Here is a 17337-nt window from a genome sequence, read left to right as displayed (position 1 = left end):
AGCATATCGGTTGGAACTACCACAGGGTTTATGTGAGTTCATCCTATTTTTCATGTGTCCCTCTTGAAGTTAAAACTTGCGCAACACACGGAAGCAACCACTAAACTACCTGAAATTTCGCTCAATGCACCACCAATCATGACGGAGGCCATTTTATCCCACTGTGGGCATGGACAACAGGCTGAAGTTCTGTTTCATTGGAAGGACAACAATCCAACGGAGCCCACTTGGGAGAACTAGACGATGATCAAGGCTCAATTTTCAAAACTTTTTCCTTGAGGATAAAGAACACTTTGATGAGGGGAGGAATGTTACGGAAGTTTAGCTCCAAGGCATCAACTTTCTATTTTTACTGCTTTTCGAATAAGGGAATTGAGGCATTAACTTGCCTTATTTTTATGTAATCAATTAGCTATGATTTTGGTAAGTTTGGCGTTAAATTCGTTTATGTCCGAATAAGTCATTGTAATTCTTTCCATGTAAGTTTACAGCTTATAAGTTTGAGGAAGATTATTATGGACAATATCAATAAAATATTCTAGCAACTAGTTGCCGAGGTGGGGTCCCTCACAAAACAAACCAACTTTTCTCTTCAGTTTTATTCACAATAGGTAAAGCACACCAAGTTGATCCTGCGTATTTTCATGTTGATCCACTAGTTACTCGATCACTCACTCGTGCTCGTAACAAATGGAGTGCCAAGATTTTGGAGTGAAGCTTGATCGTTTCTGTGGATGAAAACCCAACCAGAAATTCTTGATTTGAGAATCCATTTTCTACATATAGATTTGGGAAGCATTAGATAGGACATGGTGTAGGAGGGTATTGAAGTGGCCAGTCATTTTATTAAGGTGGTGCGACTAGCTTGAGAAAGAAGTTTGGAACTCCAACCACTAAGTCTTGATTGGAGTTTTTCAATAATTCCTGCAAACATATACTTTTGGGTCTTTCAAACTTGAGGGAGGCCAAAATGCTTGATTGGTGATGTGGTTGATTTGAATGAAAGAATGGAGGTTATGGAAGAGATTGTGATTGGATTGGTGTTTGCACTAAATTGAATGGTGGATTTGTCTGAGTGGACTTTTTGTCCTGACCAATCAGAGTAGGAGTTGAAACAGTTGAGTATGGCCTATGTTAATTTAGAGGCAGCAATACTAAAGATGATCAGATCTTTTGTAAATAGTAAATGTGATATGGTAGGGCCATCTCTACTTACCCTAATCCCCTAAAAAAGATTAGCATTAGTATCTTTATTAATAAGTCTAGAAAAAACTTCACTACTTAATATGAAGAGGAAGAGTGAAAGGGGATTCGCTTGCCTTAGACTCTTGATGGTTTGAATAGGCCACATGGTGAGCCATTTATGAAAACTGAATATGAGGTGGTAGATATGCATTTTGATATCCATTAGATCCAGATTTGACTAAATCCTTGGCATTTGAATACATTGAAGTGGAGGGGCCACTCCATTGAGTGAAAAACATTTTCAATGTCCACTTTAATGGCCTGAGCCCCTTTTTGTTTTTTTTCTTCTTCATGTGGGAGAAAATTTTGTGAGAAATTATGGTATTTTTTTGGATAATACCACCTGGGACAGAAGTTATTTGGAAAAGGGAGATGATGGCTGAGATTATGGATTTCAAACGGTTGGCCAGAATTTTTTAGATGATTTTATAGCAAACATTTTCTAAGCTAATAGGTTTGAACTGATGCACAAAAATTGGGAATTGAGTCTTTGGAAGCAAGGCTATATGGGTATGGTTCATTTCTTTGATAAGTTAACCATTTTGGAAGAATTTTTTGATTGCTTTTATAATGTCATGTTGGACTACTTCTCAATAGAACTTTTGCTCAGTCAGCAGCCCAAAACATATGCGAATCACCTACACATCCTAATCCCTCGAAGTAATACGTGACGTGTGGACATTTAAGTCTGACCAACGGTATTTCCTTTCTAATACCAATGACCATTTATTTTATGAGAAATACTTTTTGCAGTCGGCAAATGCAGTCGGCGTGCAGTCGGGGAGAAAAAAGTGAATTAATACGGGACCTACATTAAAAAAAAATTATTTTTTTAATTTTTTTTATTCATGTAGGTCCTCTTGAATATAAAATAATTTTTTTATAATTTTTTTTATTCATTCCGTACAGCCGACTGTATCTAGCAAAACCATTATTTTATTCCTTCTAGGAATAAAAAGAAAACTTTATAAATGTTTACTAATTTGAAAAAAAAACTAATGTTTTAGTTACAAATATATTTTATATAAATAAATTTAAAAACTGATCCAATTTGATACAGTAAATTAAAATATAAATTTATTTTATTATAAAATAAATCTTAACATATTATATAAAATTATATCAGTTTATTAATTTATTTTTATAAAATATTTTAATGACAGTAGAACTTAAGGAACTCCATACTTTATATGTCCTATCATCTCCATGAGTTTTTATGAAATGATCCAAAGGCTGCAAAATTAAGGGAAAATTAAGTATTTTGATCCAATGTCACAACTTTAAAGAAATATAGATAAACATCTTGGAATTTCATTATTTTTTTTAAGTAAATATTTTGTATAATTCAGAGAGATCTAAATAGCATTTAATGCTCCTCGGAATATCGACGGGTAACATTTATTGCTTCAACTTGTAACTACGTTAATTATATATCTATCTCTTCTATTTATAGACAATATTCAGATAAAATTTCAAGATATTTGATTAATAGATATTTTATATATGGATGTTTGTAATTATATGTTCATTCGTATGTAAGGATTTAATATGATTGATAGTTCAAGGATTCTGCAAAATAAAGTAATTGTTAAATCTTTTAATCAGCAAAATAATTAATAAAAAAATGTAATTGGGAAAAATAAAAAAAGACTTGTTTGCTTTCTCTATATATACAGAAGCCTCAAGCAGCCTAAAGCTCTATGTCTATCTTGTTCATCTTGGCCTATGCGTTTCCATTCGTTATTACTGTCGACAGGGCTGTAGCTAGATTCCTTTCTTTGTTTTCATCTTCTTCCTCGCTGCCTTTGAGACTTTCTGCTTCCAGTTTTGACGTGAAAATACATTGAAAATGCCTGCCGTCGGAGGGATTCCAGCGGGTGGTGTACCCGGCAGGGAGTACCCTGGCAAACTCACTCCCTTTGTGACTGTAACTTGTATCATCGCAGCCATGGGGGGCTTGATTTTCGGTTATGATAATGGAATTACAGGTAAAAAATAAGCGCTACTAGTCGGAATCCTAGAAAGAAAAGTTTGATTTGTAGTTTAAAAGTGTTTGATATTTTCTAAATCATGATTATGTGCTGATGGGTTGTTTTTGTTTTTGTATTTTTTGATTCTTGACAGGTGGAGTCACGACAATGGACCCTTTCTTGAAGAAGTTCTTCCCTTCGGTGCACGGGAACAAGCATGAAAACTCGTCCACGAACAAGTACTGCCGGTATAACAGTGAGAAGCTGACAATGTTCACGTCGTCGCTGTATTTAGCTGCTCTGCTTTCATCGATCGTGGCGTCCACTGTGACGCGTAAATTCGGTCGCAAGTTGTCCATGCTATTTGGAGGCGTGCTCTTTTGCGCTGGTGCCATCCTCAATGGCTTTGCACAAGCCGTCTGGATGCTTATCGTTGGCCGAATGTTACTCGGTTTCGGTATTGGGTTTGCCAATCAGGTACTTTTTTTCTCCTTTTCCTGATCTGGGTTATCATTTCGAAGGAGCGAAATTTCTTCTGTATTTATCGCTGTTTCGGATCTAGTTTGTTTTTGTGGTGTTGTTTTGGTTCAGTGAACATTGTTGGGAGGGGAAGACCAAAAAGGTTGTCTGAAAACAGAATGGCACATAATGGTTTATTTCTTTGGTTGTACTGAATTGTGTTTTCACTTTTCTATTATTTTATTTTAATTTTTGAGGTCTTGTAAATAAAATTGGAGTTTTAGAGCACTAGTAATGGACTCAACAAAGTCAAATTTTAGCTAAAGAATAGTTAGGATGCACAATTAATACACTGTAACAGACTTAACAAATGAACAGTATTTATAGACAAAGATTAATTCACTAGCTAAATTTGGAGGGGCTGGTTAAATATTATTTTGTGACTAAAAACTTTCTTCCTGTTGCCTCTACTTCCAAGTTGCTGCCTGCTGGTTCTCTCTCACACACACAAGCAACACATACAAAGACATGTATTAATGAGTTATTGATTATGCAATTGGTTGAATTTCATGTATTGAATTTTTTTTTTCATTTTTATTTTAAGGAAAAAGTAGTTTTTAATTATAAGTATTAAAAAATTAATGTGTAATTTCTTTAATAACGAATAAATATTTAAATTACACTTAGAATTAAAATAAATATAAATTAATATTTTAATAGAATAGTGATAGATTTGTTGAGTCTATTATTTGGTGTTATTGAAAAGTGGCTAGCTAAATTTGTAAAAGTGAATTTCTTAGTCAAATTTTGATCAAAATTTATTGAGTCCAATACTAATGCTCTTATTTGTATTCTTCATATTTGCGGAAATTGTACTTTTTTCTTTCAAATCTTGCTTTATAGATTTGCAAGGTTTTCAAGTAAATAACAAGTGATGACAGTGAGACCATGGCTTGGAATATGACGAAAATATATCTCTGGTTCAAAGTTGTTTCTGATCCAGATATTTGGCTCTAGGTTCTATTTGTTTGATTGTTTGTTTTATTGCTGTAGAGATACTAGCTTCCTCTACTCGACTCTGCTTCTCTTCTCTGTCCTCAGTTTTTCTGAGTCTCATTTTAATATATATAAAATAAGTAGAAGCATACTGTTTGGTGTCCGAGAAATGTCATAAAAGAAAAGATGAACATGGTTCTTCACTCCTCTGAAACCGAAGCAAAGAAAATAAAAGAAAAGAAAATGGCGCCCAAAGGGGCAGGGGTAATGAGATTAGAATCGATTGGAGAAGTAGAATATTTTGTTCTTACACTTATTTTTCCACAAAGTATGATGATACGCCATATTTTTATTTGCAATCGTTATCGCGTCCTTTCTTTTCTTGTTTGACTGTCTCATAAATAATTAGGATTTTTGTTTTTCCAAGAAGCATGACAACTTGGCAACGGCGTGTTGCCCCTCCGAGGGCGACATGCTTGTTTCATTTTAGTTATTCCCATCTGATTGTCATCTGCTTATTACGAAATTAAAGTATTCGTTTTTATGTTAATTTGATTTTGTTTTTTGTTTTTTGTTTTTCTCTCTGTAATTACAGTCGGTACCGCTCTACCTCTCTGAGATGGCACCCTACAAGTTCAGAGGAGCTTTAAACATTGGCTTCCAGTTATCTATCACGGTTGGTATCCTTATTGCCGAAGTGTTGAATTACTTCTTTGCTAAGATCAAGGGTGGGTTGGGGTGGCGCTTGAGCTTGGGTGGGGCCATGGTCCCTGCCCTCATAATCACCGTTGGATCACTAGTCCTTCCTGATACCCCCAACTCTATGATTGAGCGTGGCAAACATGACGTGGCCAAGAAGAAACTCATAAGGATTAGGGGTGTTGAGGATGTTGAGGAAGAGTTCAGTGACCTTGTTGCTGCTAGTGAAACATCAAAGCTTGTGGAGCACCCTTGGAGAAACTTGTTGCAAAGAAAATATAGACCCCACCTCTCTATGGCTATCCTAATTCCCTTCTTTCAGCAACTCACTGGAATCAATGTGATCATGTTCTATGCACCTGTTTTGTTTAACACCATTGGATTCGGAAGCGACGCTTCCCTCATGTCGTCTGTGATTACCGGAATTGTTAATGTCGGTGCTACTCTGGTGTCCATTTATGGTGTTGATAAATGGGGAAGGAGATTTCTTTTCCTTGAGGGGGGAATTCAAATGCTCATTTGCCAGGTACCTCATTTATTCATCAAAATCTTATATTTTTTGGGGCGCATTGGTGATAAGATTTCTTTTTACCCAAGTTTGTTTGGTTTCTACATTTCTGCAGGGTGTTGTTACAGCTGCAATTGCTGCTAAATTTGGAGTGGATGGAAATCCCGGTGAGTTGCCCAAGTGGTATGCCATTGTCGTGGTGCTTTTCATTTGCATCTATGTTGCGGGATTTGCATGGTCTTGGGGTCCCCTTGGCTGGTTGGTGCCTAGTGAAATTTTCCCTCTTGAAATCCGATCTGCTGCTCAGAGTGTCAACGTGTCTGTGAACATGATATTCACATTTATCATTGCTCAAGCCTACTTAGAAATGCTTTGCCACATGAAGTTCGGGTCGTTTCTCTTCTTTGCCTTCTTCGTGTTGGTGATGACCATTTTTGTGTACTTCTTCTTGCCTGAAACTAAGAATATCCCAATTGAAGAGATGGGCAGGGTTTGGAAGACCCACTGGTACTGGTCCAGATTCGTGAGTAATGATGAGTACCCTAACGTCCAGATGGGTATGGCGGCAATGGAGGGTCTAAAAAACATGTGATCCTCTGTTTTTAGTTCAATCTTTGGGTAGCAGTACATACTATTTGGTTGTCAAGTCTATATTTTATGGGTTTATCTCAATTTACAAGTGCTCTTCAGTTGCTCAAAAAGAAGATAGAAATTCAAGTCAATATTAGCTCAATTATGTTAAGTGGACAATGTGTTCAGGCTTACTGCTTTCAACATATTATCTTGGTTAACTGTTTCTTTAGTTTCTTTTTGGCCATCACTAGTATAGAAGATGCGGAAAATCTTATATTCATTGATATGAGAACGTCCTGTATATATAAGGACTTTACATGATATTGCAGTTACAAGTTTAAATAATGAAAAACATTCAAATAGCGTAAGCGGTTCCTAAAATATTGGATAGCATATTTACAGAGGATAAATTGCATTTGATTTAGTCAAAGGAAATCAAGTTGGTTATAGCTACATGATTTCCTTTATACGCCCCCTCAAGATGGGCGTGCCATCAGATAAGCCAATCTTGTTGCACAGGTTCAGAAATTTCTGTCGTGACAGAGCTTTGGTTAGAAGATCTGCAAGCTGATCGTGAGTACTGACATGAGAGACGTGTAGCATTCCTTTGGAGACCAGATCTCTAACGAAATGAAGATCAATGGCAATATGCTTCATTCGTGAATGCATTACAGGATTAAGACTTAGCTGAGTAGCACCAATATTGTCACAAAATAGATGTGGAGGCTTAAGTATAGGAATACCAAGCTCATGAAACAATGAACGAATCCAAATGAGTTCGGAGGTAGCTGAAGCAAGAGCCCGGTACTCTGCCTCGGTGGAAGATCTGGCTACCGCACGCTGTTTTCGTGTGCTCCAGGAGATGGGGCATTCACCCAGAAAAATAAGGTATGCAGAGGTGGAAGATCTATTGTCCTTATCACCTGCCCAATCTGCATCAGAGAACCCTTGAAGAGTGAGATTGCCAGTTCGCTTGAGGAGTATACCATGATTAAGTGTGCCCTTCAAGTATCGCAAAACACGTTTGGCAGCAGTCCAATGCAACTGAGATGGTTTATGCATAAATTGAGCCAACTTGTTGACTGGGAAAGCGATGTCCGGTCTAGTAAAGGATAGATATTGGAGAGCTCCTATAACTCGGCAATACTCAGTTGGATCCGTAGGAGAAGATCCATCATGAAGCTGAAGTGAATCCTTCGTTGCAAGTGGAGTCATCACTGCCTTGGCACCGTCCATTTTTGTGCGAGCAAGAAGATCCCGGATATATTTTTGCTGAGATAAGAACAACCCTTGCTTTACTGAAATGACTTCGATACCAAGAAAAAAATTTAATGGTCCAAGATCCTTCAGAGAAAAACGACGACCGAGCTGTGCAACCATTCTAGAAATAATAGTAGAGTCACTGCCAGTGAGTAAAAGATCATCCACATAAATTAGAAAAAATAGCGTAACTCCATCACAATTGTAGATAAATAAAGAGGAGTCCGATTTGGACTGCTGAAATCCCAACTGAAGAAGACAAGTACTCAATTCTTGATACCAAGCACGGGGTGCTTGTTTTAAGCCATATAAAGACTTCTTTAACCTGCAAACATGAGAAGGTAGATTAGGATCAACAAAACCCGGAGGTTGAATCATGAAGACATCCTCCTCAAGTTGGCCATGCAAAAATGCGTTATTAACGTCCAGTTGACGAAGGGGCCAATTTTTCTGGACAGCAATGGATAGGACAGCTCGGATGGTCACCGGTTTCACAACCGGGCTGAACGTCTCATTATAATCAAAACCATACCATTGATGAAATCCTTTGGCCACCAACCTCGCTTTGTAGCGAGAAATACTACCATCAGGATTTCGTTTAATTCGGAAAACCCATTTGCATCCCACGGGTTTCATGGTTGAGTTTGGTGGAACAAGCTCCCAAGTGCCATGTTTAACTAAAGCCGTGAACTCCTCTGACATAGCATGTCGCCACTTAGGATCCTTCAAGGCTTGAGACACACACGTGGGCTCTATAAGTTGAGGAAGGGGATGTTTTGTGGCTAGATAAATGTGTTTGGGTTTATGAATATTATTCATAGATCTGGTGGTCATGGTATGGGTACGAGTAGGCTGGGTTAGAGTTGCAATTGTTTCGGGTTGAGGTATTTCTGTAGGTCTAGGTTGTGCAGGTGAAGAGGATGATTGAGGAAAAGTAGTCGGAGCTGCAGGAGTGTTGTTCGCCACGGTAGCAGGAGAGGAAGGTGTCAATCCAATGGGAGGCACCGCTGGGATTGCAAGAGCTTCTGTGTTGGCACCTGCAGCTGACAAAGATGGCATAGTGACCTGGGCAGAGAAAGGAAAAATGCACTCATCAAAGACCACATGCCGAGACAAGTAGATGCGAGAGGTATCAAGGTCCATACACTTATAGGCATTTTGTGAGTTCGAATATCCTAAGAAGAGACATGGCTTTGATTTTGGTTGTAGTTTACTAGTGGAATAAGGTTTTAGCCATGGATAACACTGGCAACCAAAAATTCGCAATTTTTTGTAATTAGGTAGACGACCAAATAAGCACTCAAATGGACTCTTGTTGTTTAAAATAGTAGTCGGCATATGGTTTATTAAATAAATGGCTGCCTGAAATGCATAAGACCAATAAGAGGGAGGAAGAGTTGCTTGACTCAATAGAGTTAAGCCGGTTTCGACAATGTGACGATGGCGTCGTTCACTTGTACCATTCTGTTGAGGTGTATGAGGAGCGGTGGTTAGCCAACTGATGGAATTAGAGGAAAGATATTGTCGAAGACCATGATATTCCCCTCCATTATCCGAGTATAAGTGCTTGATTTTAAAGTCAAATTGTTTTTCAAGTAACCCTTTTAACTGACTAAAAATGGAAGGGACATCACTTTTTCGACGGATTGGAAACAACCAAGAATATTTGGTAAAATGATCAACAAACAATGCATAAAACCGAAACCCATCAAGCGACGTGGAAGCCGTAGGTCCCCAAAGATCTGTATAGATGTATTCAAGAGGATGAGTACTAATAAGAGAGGTGGAAGAAAAAGTAATTTATGACTTTTATTGCATTGACAAGCGGTACAAAGAGAGGATAAAGAATTACGAGTCTTCACAACGGGAAGAGAAAATTGATGAATAACCAGATCAACCATTTTATTCGACGGATGCCCAAGTCGTTTATGCCAAATATCAGTCGTTGTTCTTTCACCAACCAGTGCTAAAACAGAGGACTTGGTAGCGGGAGAAGCCATTGGCATTGGATAAACACCGTCCTGACATTTACCGCGAAGAAGAGTGGCCCCCGTGCTCCGATCCTTCACAAAGAAATGAAATGGGTAAAACTCTAGAAAAACATTATTAGAGCGAGTGAAATTGTGAACCGAAATCAAATTCTTGTGGATATTAGGAACACAAAGAGTATTAGTTAAGGTAAACGTGTTTGAGGAGGAGGGAAAAGTCATAGAGCCAACATGTGTGACTCTCAAACCTGAACCATCGCCGATGACGACCTCATCCGTGCCATTATACTCCGAGTGAACAGATAAATTTGCAAGATCAGAGGTAATATTATGAGACGCAGCTGAATCCACGAGCCATTTCTTGTCATTGGACCCGCTGGTAGTGGCACAGTTTACAGTTTTCTCACTGGAAATTGAGCGACAGGTCTTTGCCGAGTGTCCCACTTTGTCACATAATTGGCAAACAATGTGAGGCTTACCAGACCGCTCTCTACGACCATAACGACCAGAGTTGTTGCGTTGCTGACCAGAGAAACCAGTGGTGTAGCATTGATTGCGGTTGGTCTTGGAAACAGCAGGGCGACGCTGAGTTGAGTTTGCAATAGCAACGAAAGTTGAGTGGGAGGCTTCAATACGTTTCAAATAGTTTTCATGACCCACTAGCATGTCGTGAAGTTCTTCAAATGTAAGAGAAGTTTCACGTGCCCGAATAGGTGCTACAATATCACGGAATTCAGGACCTAGGCCATTGAGGACATAAAGTGTAATGTCATCTGCTGAGACGGGAGAGTCAATCACAGCAAGCTCATCAACGAGAACCTTAATTGCATAAAGATACTCCGAGACCGAGCGAGACTCTCGTTGAATGAGAGTCAATTCCTCCTTAAGCTGCATGACACGGGTACGTGAACGATTTGCATACAATCGTTGCAATTTAGACCATGCATCACGAGAAGTGGATGAGGCAGCGATGAGTGGCATTACTGGTTCAGAAACAGAGGCAAGAATAGCGTGAAGGAGCAGCTTATCTTGCCTGAACCAACACCAGAAAGCTGGATTAGGAACACCTGGAGAAGATGATCCAGCAGAGGAGGTGCTGGGAAGCATCGATGACGGACAAACAATTGTGCCGTCAAGATAGCCTTGGAGATCGTAACCAATGAGCAAGGACATCAGTTGGGCACGCCATGAAGGAAAGTTGGAAGGGGTGAGCTTTAGAGGAAGCTGGGAGCCGGCATTGATGGCAACAAGGTGAGTGTCACCATTGCCAGCAGACTCAACGTGATTGACAGTTACAGACTCAGGAGCAGACTCAGGCGATGTGGCCATGGAAAAAAAAATCTCGTTAGAGGACTGTGGCTGTGATACCATATAGAAGATGCGGAAAATCTTATATTCATTGATATGAGAACGTCCTGTATATATAAGGACTTTACATGATATTGCAGTTACAAGTTTAAATAATGAAAAGCATTCAAATAGCGTAAGCGGTTCCTAAAATATTGGATAGCATATTTACAGAGGATAAATTGCATTTGATTTAGTCAAAGGAAATCAAGTTGGTTATAGCTACATGATTTCCTTTATAACTAGCACAAAATGTTTATTTTTGAATTTAAACCTCCGTGAGGCTAATTTGGATTTTCCGGGGACAGCCGAGAAATGCAGCACGTTACTAAAATATAAACTTGGAAGAGTCCATTTTTCTACCGGTTGACTAGAATGCTACTAAACGCCACCTGCTGCAACTTGGCGCCATGTCGGCTTCTTATTTTGACAAGGTCACGTTCTAAATAAGGCCAAATCAACATCCTTTTCTCCAATTCATATTCTATTGGAAGATATAAGCTTATGATTTGCCCAAGATCATATCTTCGTTGTCCAAGATAATAATTACATTGAACATTTAATAAGCCAACGTAAATTTCCTTTTACCAATTAGACAACCATCCAACATTCCAACTACCCAAAATAGTAATTGCATGCATATAAATTTAACAGAATTACGATTTCCATTTGACGTTAAGGAATTAATGCTTGTTTGGATATACAGTTTAAATAAGATGAAATGAGATATGTTAAATATTCATGAAATTTTTGAGTTAAGAGAAGATGAAACAATTTGCAAAAAAAAAAAGTGTTTAGATAGTAAAATGAGATTAACTAGTTTTTAATTTTTGTAATTTGTAAAATGTGTGGGTCCTACTATTTAAATTTTTAGTCGAATTGTGTACTGCTTACATACTGTTCACTATCAGATTTCAATATTCATGCACTGTTTATTTAAGTGGATATTTTTAAAATTTAGAGATAAAATATAGTGTACGGTACCGTGTATCCAAACCAAGCCTAAATTCCTTATATTTTAGATAAAGTGGCGACAGCTATCAACATAATTTGCTCTTTCCTTTTTAACCGCTCATTTTCAGCCTTCTTCTCAACTTTAAACTTTGCAAATTGAATCCTTTGCCTTTATAACCTAATTCTCTCGTCCCTCTTGGCATATTATATGCTCTTCACTTGTTTGTTAAAATTTTAGTTTTGTTCCTTAAGAAGAATTCTCTCTCTTGGCGATGTGATTCCTCAATATGAATATATTTCATCTTCGAGATCTTGACAATATCTTCAGCTACTTCGAGTCTTGCTTTCGCTTGGCCTTCTTCGCTTTCCTACACATTGGCCTCTCTAAGTCAAGAGCATTATCTTCCAAGACAATGACCCAATTAGCTTCATTTATTGAATTAGGAGCACAAGATGTTCGAGCTGAAGACACAGACATTGATTTTCTTCTCTATATGTTTTCCTTCGAACAATGATGGTTAACCCGTTTTGTTGGTCCTTTAGAAAGTGCCAATAATGCTCAATTGGAAATTGGGTCTTCTCTAATGAATGATAGTCTTTGCTTTGTCAACTTGCATAATCAAAACAAGCATAAAGAATACTTAGTTTGCATTTAAGTGAGAAAAACATTAAAAAAATTTGTTTTAACAAAATAATATTATAGATGAACTTTATACCTTGTTTTGCTTGGTTAAGGCATTTTGATTGAATCCTTCAACTTGGGCTAGATTGGTACAAGATTTATTGGTCACTTGTTAAATGGTTGACCACCGACACATTAATGTGATGCCCACAACGTTTACTTGAGATGAAACAGAGACTTGGAGCATTGGGACATTCAACATAAGATTACATACCCCTGTTCATGACATTTAGTATATAATGCATCCTAATATGCAACTATTAGTATATAATAATTGTATTGAAAAATAAGGTGACTTATAAAAATTTATGTCAGAAGGAACTAAACATCCCAATAATATTAATAACCATAAGTTTAAACTTACGGTTAACATGTCCTTAATACAAAATACTTAATTCAAGTTCCATGGTTAGATCAACTCTTTCATATGCTCTGAAGTATGAAGAGTCAATGCTTATGATCATCAAAATTATATCTAGTCTTTACTCAAGGTTCGGCTTCTCTTTAACCATTTGTATCCAGTGGTCCATCATGTTCATCCTCTATCGGTCCTGATACAATTTCTATCATTCCAAGGGGAATGATAGTGGGTCCATAAGGGTGAAATTTACTTTAAATCTCAGTAAGTTAAACATTCAACTTGCATAGAGATAATATATGCAAGATTAATGATATGCAGAAAAAAAATCTGTATTTGTCTCCCATCCAGGTTCCTTGACATTTCTCAGAAAAACTTTAATGTACATTTTGTTTCAGAGAATATTTTTCACTTTCTCGTTTAAAAAATATGATATTTTGAAAGAGAACATTTCATACCTCATTACTTTAAAAAATATAACATTTCATCGTTATTAAAGCCATCATTAACATAATATATGGTAGCAACACAGATCCTCATATGCACTGTGAGCACCTGCCGGTAACCATAACACAACTCATGTTGACACTACATCATTGTTTGTAGACATCATTCTCAATGCATTGGTATCATAACATTTTATCATAACCTATGCATCCATTAGCATTATGTGTCATTACGACTTCACTCAAGCATTCTTTAAAAAATGTTATTCGTCAACCCAGAGGTTACTGCTCCATTTTTACTTACTTCACAGTGGACAGAGGAGTTCTACTAGAATAATTTCCCATCCAAGCCTTTCGGGTCATAACAAAATTCATTTTCATGTTATGTTTAAAAAATGTATTTCATGATATGTTCATATGTAGTGGCAAGCTTTATGCGAAAACGACATTTATATGAAAATGACACCCCCAGATTTTCACTTGGGATCCGATGGACATCTGGAGCATCGGGATATACAATACAAGGTTACCTGCCCTCGTTCATGAGATATAAGATGCAATATTCCTAATATGCATATAGTATTATGCAATATTCACAACTTTATCTTCTTTAACAATACTATGCACCAAAATGAAAATATTCTAAATACCTAAAACATACTTCGTACATAATGACATACTACACAACTGAGATCACAACGCTAGTCCAAAACGACTGTGATCAAAAGAGTATTGGAGATTCAATTCCATAATACAAGTACTAATTTAAGTTAACTACTATATTATCATCGACGTCGCACCGTCGCTTAGTCAACTGTGTCCAGTTGGTCAATTCTCGATTCTCTTTCGGGTCCTATAATAAGATCTATCATTTTGGGGTGGGGCAGGGGGGGGGGAGGAACGGTAGTTGAAACTGCCATGGTAAGATTTAATTACAAATCTTAGTAAGTGAATAAAAAACCTCCACACAGGTTAATGATGCATGCATAGCAGTAAAAGTACGAATGCATAATCATAGTCATAAGTAAGCCTAATATAACTTCACATAAAGCATAACATAAATTCACATATGACATGACATAACTTTACATATGACATAGCATAACTGACATAAAACATAACATAACTTGACATAAAGCATAGCAAAACTTCATATATGACATAGCATAACTAACATAACTTAAACTGAAATGTAAATTGAACTTAACTTGCTTAAATTGAACTGGACTTAAACTGAGACTTGACTTGACATGAACTTGATCTGAAACTTGATATAACATGAACTTGATCTGAGACTTGACTTGACATGAACTTGATCTGAAACTTGACATAAAATGAACTTGATCTGAGACTTAACTTAACATGAATTTGATATGAGTTCTGACAATCAAAATAATTTTGCCAGTGGTTTCATCAGGAATAGTGAATAATCAGAATGATTTTGCCCAACATATTCCGTCGGAGATACTCTGACAATCAAAATGATACATCACGAGTATTTTAAATCACATACCTTAGTAATCAAAATGATTACACCAAGAGTACCTAGTAATACTTTGACAATCATAATGATTACATCACGAATATTTTAAATGACATACCCTAACAATTAGAATGATTACGCTAGGAGTATTTGAGTGTAGGCATTCTAGCAATCAAAATGATTATGTCGGAAGTATATCGCGTGATTTATACATGGAAATACTCAAACAATTATAGTGATTATATCATGAGTATCCTAGACATAACTAATCTAAAGGTTGTTCCTGATATACACAAATTGTACTCAAGACAAAACGTAATTGAAATATGAAAGGATAAAAGTCCTGACATAACAAACATGACTTGAATGTAATTTGAAATACATCACTTACTTGAGATAGAAACATATCATAATATGACATAACATGTAATAGACAATATTTCATAACTGGCATAATATGTAACAAACAATATACTTAACATGACATGCTTGCAACAATGAATATTACATGATATGACATATACGTAATAGATGACGTACTTAACATGAAATACTTACAATGTATAGTAATACGTGATAGAATATGTTGCATAACAAATGAATAGCTCATGATAGAATGAATTCTGCGTAACGTATGAATATGTAATGAATTTTAATGGCACATATTATAACATACATACATACAATGTAGTTTTTTTACTAATCACACATACACACTAAACATATAGTAAGTTAAAAGCTAACTTACCTCGATCTTCAGGTTTTCTAAACAAACTCAAGCGCGATCACGAGAAATTGAAAATAGCGATTTCTAAAAATTAGAAATTAATCACTAACAATTAGAAATATGGAGAAATACTAACTTAGAGCAAAATTACCATTTTACCTTCTGCATCTGAAAAAATGACCATTCTACTCCTAACTTAAGGATCTTGTATCCTAACTCTAAAAATACCAAAATTTACATACCTCATGTAAAGTTTGTCCTAAACTCAAATATCTGATCATAAAAACTTAAAACTAAACACAACCATGAAAACTCTATAGGGGAGGAAACATGCATAGGCTTTTTTCCTTGATTTTTTGTTGCAATTCTTCCAATTTTAAAACTCATGATCAAACCAAATTTTGGCAATAAAGATCTTCCTATCCTAAGTTTAAAAGCATACTTAAAACATCCACTAAAATTATGCTAGTCATCAACACCAAACTTTTTAGAAAAATGATCCAAACTATTTAACTAAAAAGGCAAACCCTTGAATCATATGTTTTGATCTATTTCAAAACATCTCCAAGAACTTCAAAAAATCAAAATCTTACTTCTAACATATTCATAACATATTACTAAGAACAACTATGCTTTGAATCATCAAACAAAAGTCATTAGAACCACCAAAACAACACTTGAAGTCTTATGTTTATTTCTAAGTTTAAAAACAGATTTTTGTTTCACTTGTTTTGATCAACTACTTGATCCATGACTTATAAATATGTGATCTTCAAATCAAAATATCAAATGACCTAAAAAATGTTTTCAAATAGATCTAAACTTCAAACTAAAGATCACATGGTTAAAAATCAAGCAAAACATAAATTTAGCTAAGAACATTAACACTTTGGCCTATCCTAACACCTCTTTGCATAAAATTTCATATATTTGAAACTAAAATCAAATATCTTCAAAATAACATTCTAAAATGTATATAAGAGGTTTAGGATCCTCCAATAAAACTATCAAAGTCATTGGATTAGGTTTAAACCACAAAAGATCTAAACTTTCTCAAAACAAAATTGTTTTTCCTCTTTCAGTTTCTAAGTTTCTAGATCTAAGAAAATATTTCATCAAAACTTTTAATTATGCAACAAATTCTCAACTAATAACCATATACACATGTTAACAATACTTCATAAAACTTTCAGACCAAAACTTATTCGTTAGCTTGCTCAAAAACTTCAAAATATAACATACCCTCCAGTTTATCACCTAGAACCACTTTTCTGGAGTTTAAACAACATTTGACCGATCCAAAGATCTTCAAATGGAACAAATAAGTATCCACGTAAGCTAGACTCAAAAAGAAAAACTTTCATATAGGAAACTTTGTGAGAAAATACTTAAAAAAGTTTCGAATCAGGCATGCAAAAGAGTTCAAAAAAGTTGATTGGAAGTGTCTTTTGTGTTCATTCAAAGGAAAGTGTAAAGAAGAATAAGGTTGAAGTGAAACTTGAGGTTGGCCTTTCTTACCCAATACAATACACAAAAATCAACTTGAGACATTTTCTCTTTGTGGAGTGTATAATTAAAAGAGTGAGGTGGCCTTTAGCTTTTTAGTTCAAGTACCCTCTAGGCCGACCCTCTTGAACAAATC

General features: G+C 36.2%; 1 protein-coding gene across 1 annotated transcript; it reads left to right on the top strand.

Annotated features, from left to right (window-relative positions):
- Positions 1-2937: 2937 nt before the first annotated feature.
- On the top strand, positions 2938-6679 carry LOC122280123 (sugar carrier protein C-like). Its single transcript, XM_043091103.1, has 4 exons — positions 2938-3233; positions 3370-3692; positions 5266-5895; positions 5993-6679. Exons 1-4 carry the CDS (start codon positions 3095-3097, stop codon positions 6467-6469), a joined length of 1569 nt encoding a protein of 522 aa, XP_042947037.1. The 5' UTR covers positions 2938-3094; the 3' UTR covers positions 6470-6679.
- Positions 6680-17337: the final 10658 nt, after the last annotated feature.

Source organism: Carya illinoinensis, chromosome 10, assembly GCF_018687715.1.
Source record: "Carya illinoinensis cultivar Pawnee chromosome 10, C.illinoinensisPawnee_v1, whole genome shotgun sequence".
NCBI classification, from domain to species: Eukaryota; Viridiplantae; Streptophyta; class Magnoliopsida; order Fagales; family Juglandaceae; genus Carya; species Carya illinoinensis.
This window is presented reverse-complemented; position numbering and strand designations above follow the sequence as displayed.

Bases quoted from the DNA above. Each gene is read 5' to 3' on its own strand.
- LOC122280123 (XM_043091103.1), top strand. From the start codon at position 3,095: ATGCCTGCCGTCGGAGGGATTCCAGCGGGTGGTGTACCCGGCAGGGAG. The intron at 3,234-3,369 runs GTAAAAAATAAG...GATTCTTGACAG, and splicing joins TTATGATAATGGAATTACAG to GTGGAGTCACGACAATGGAC. The intron at 5,896-5,992 runs GTACCTCATTTA...ACATTTCTGCAG, and splicing joins TTCAAATGCTCATTTGCCAG to GGTGTTGTTACAGCTGCAAT.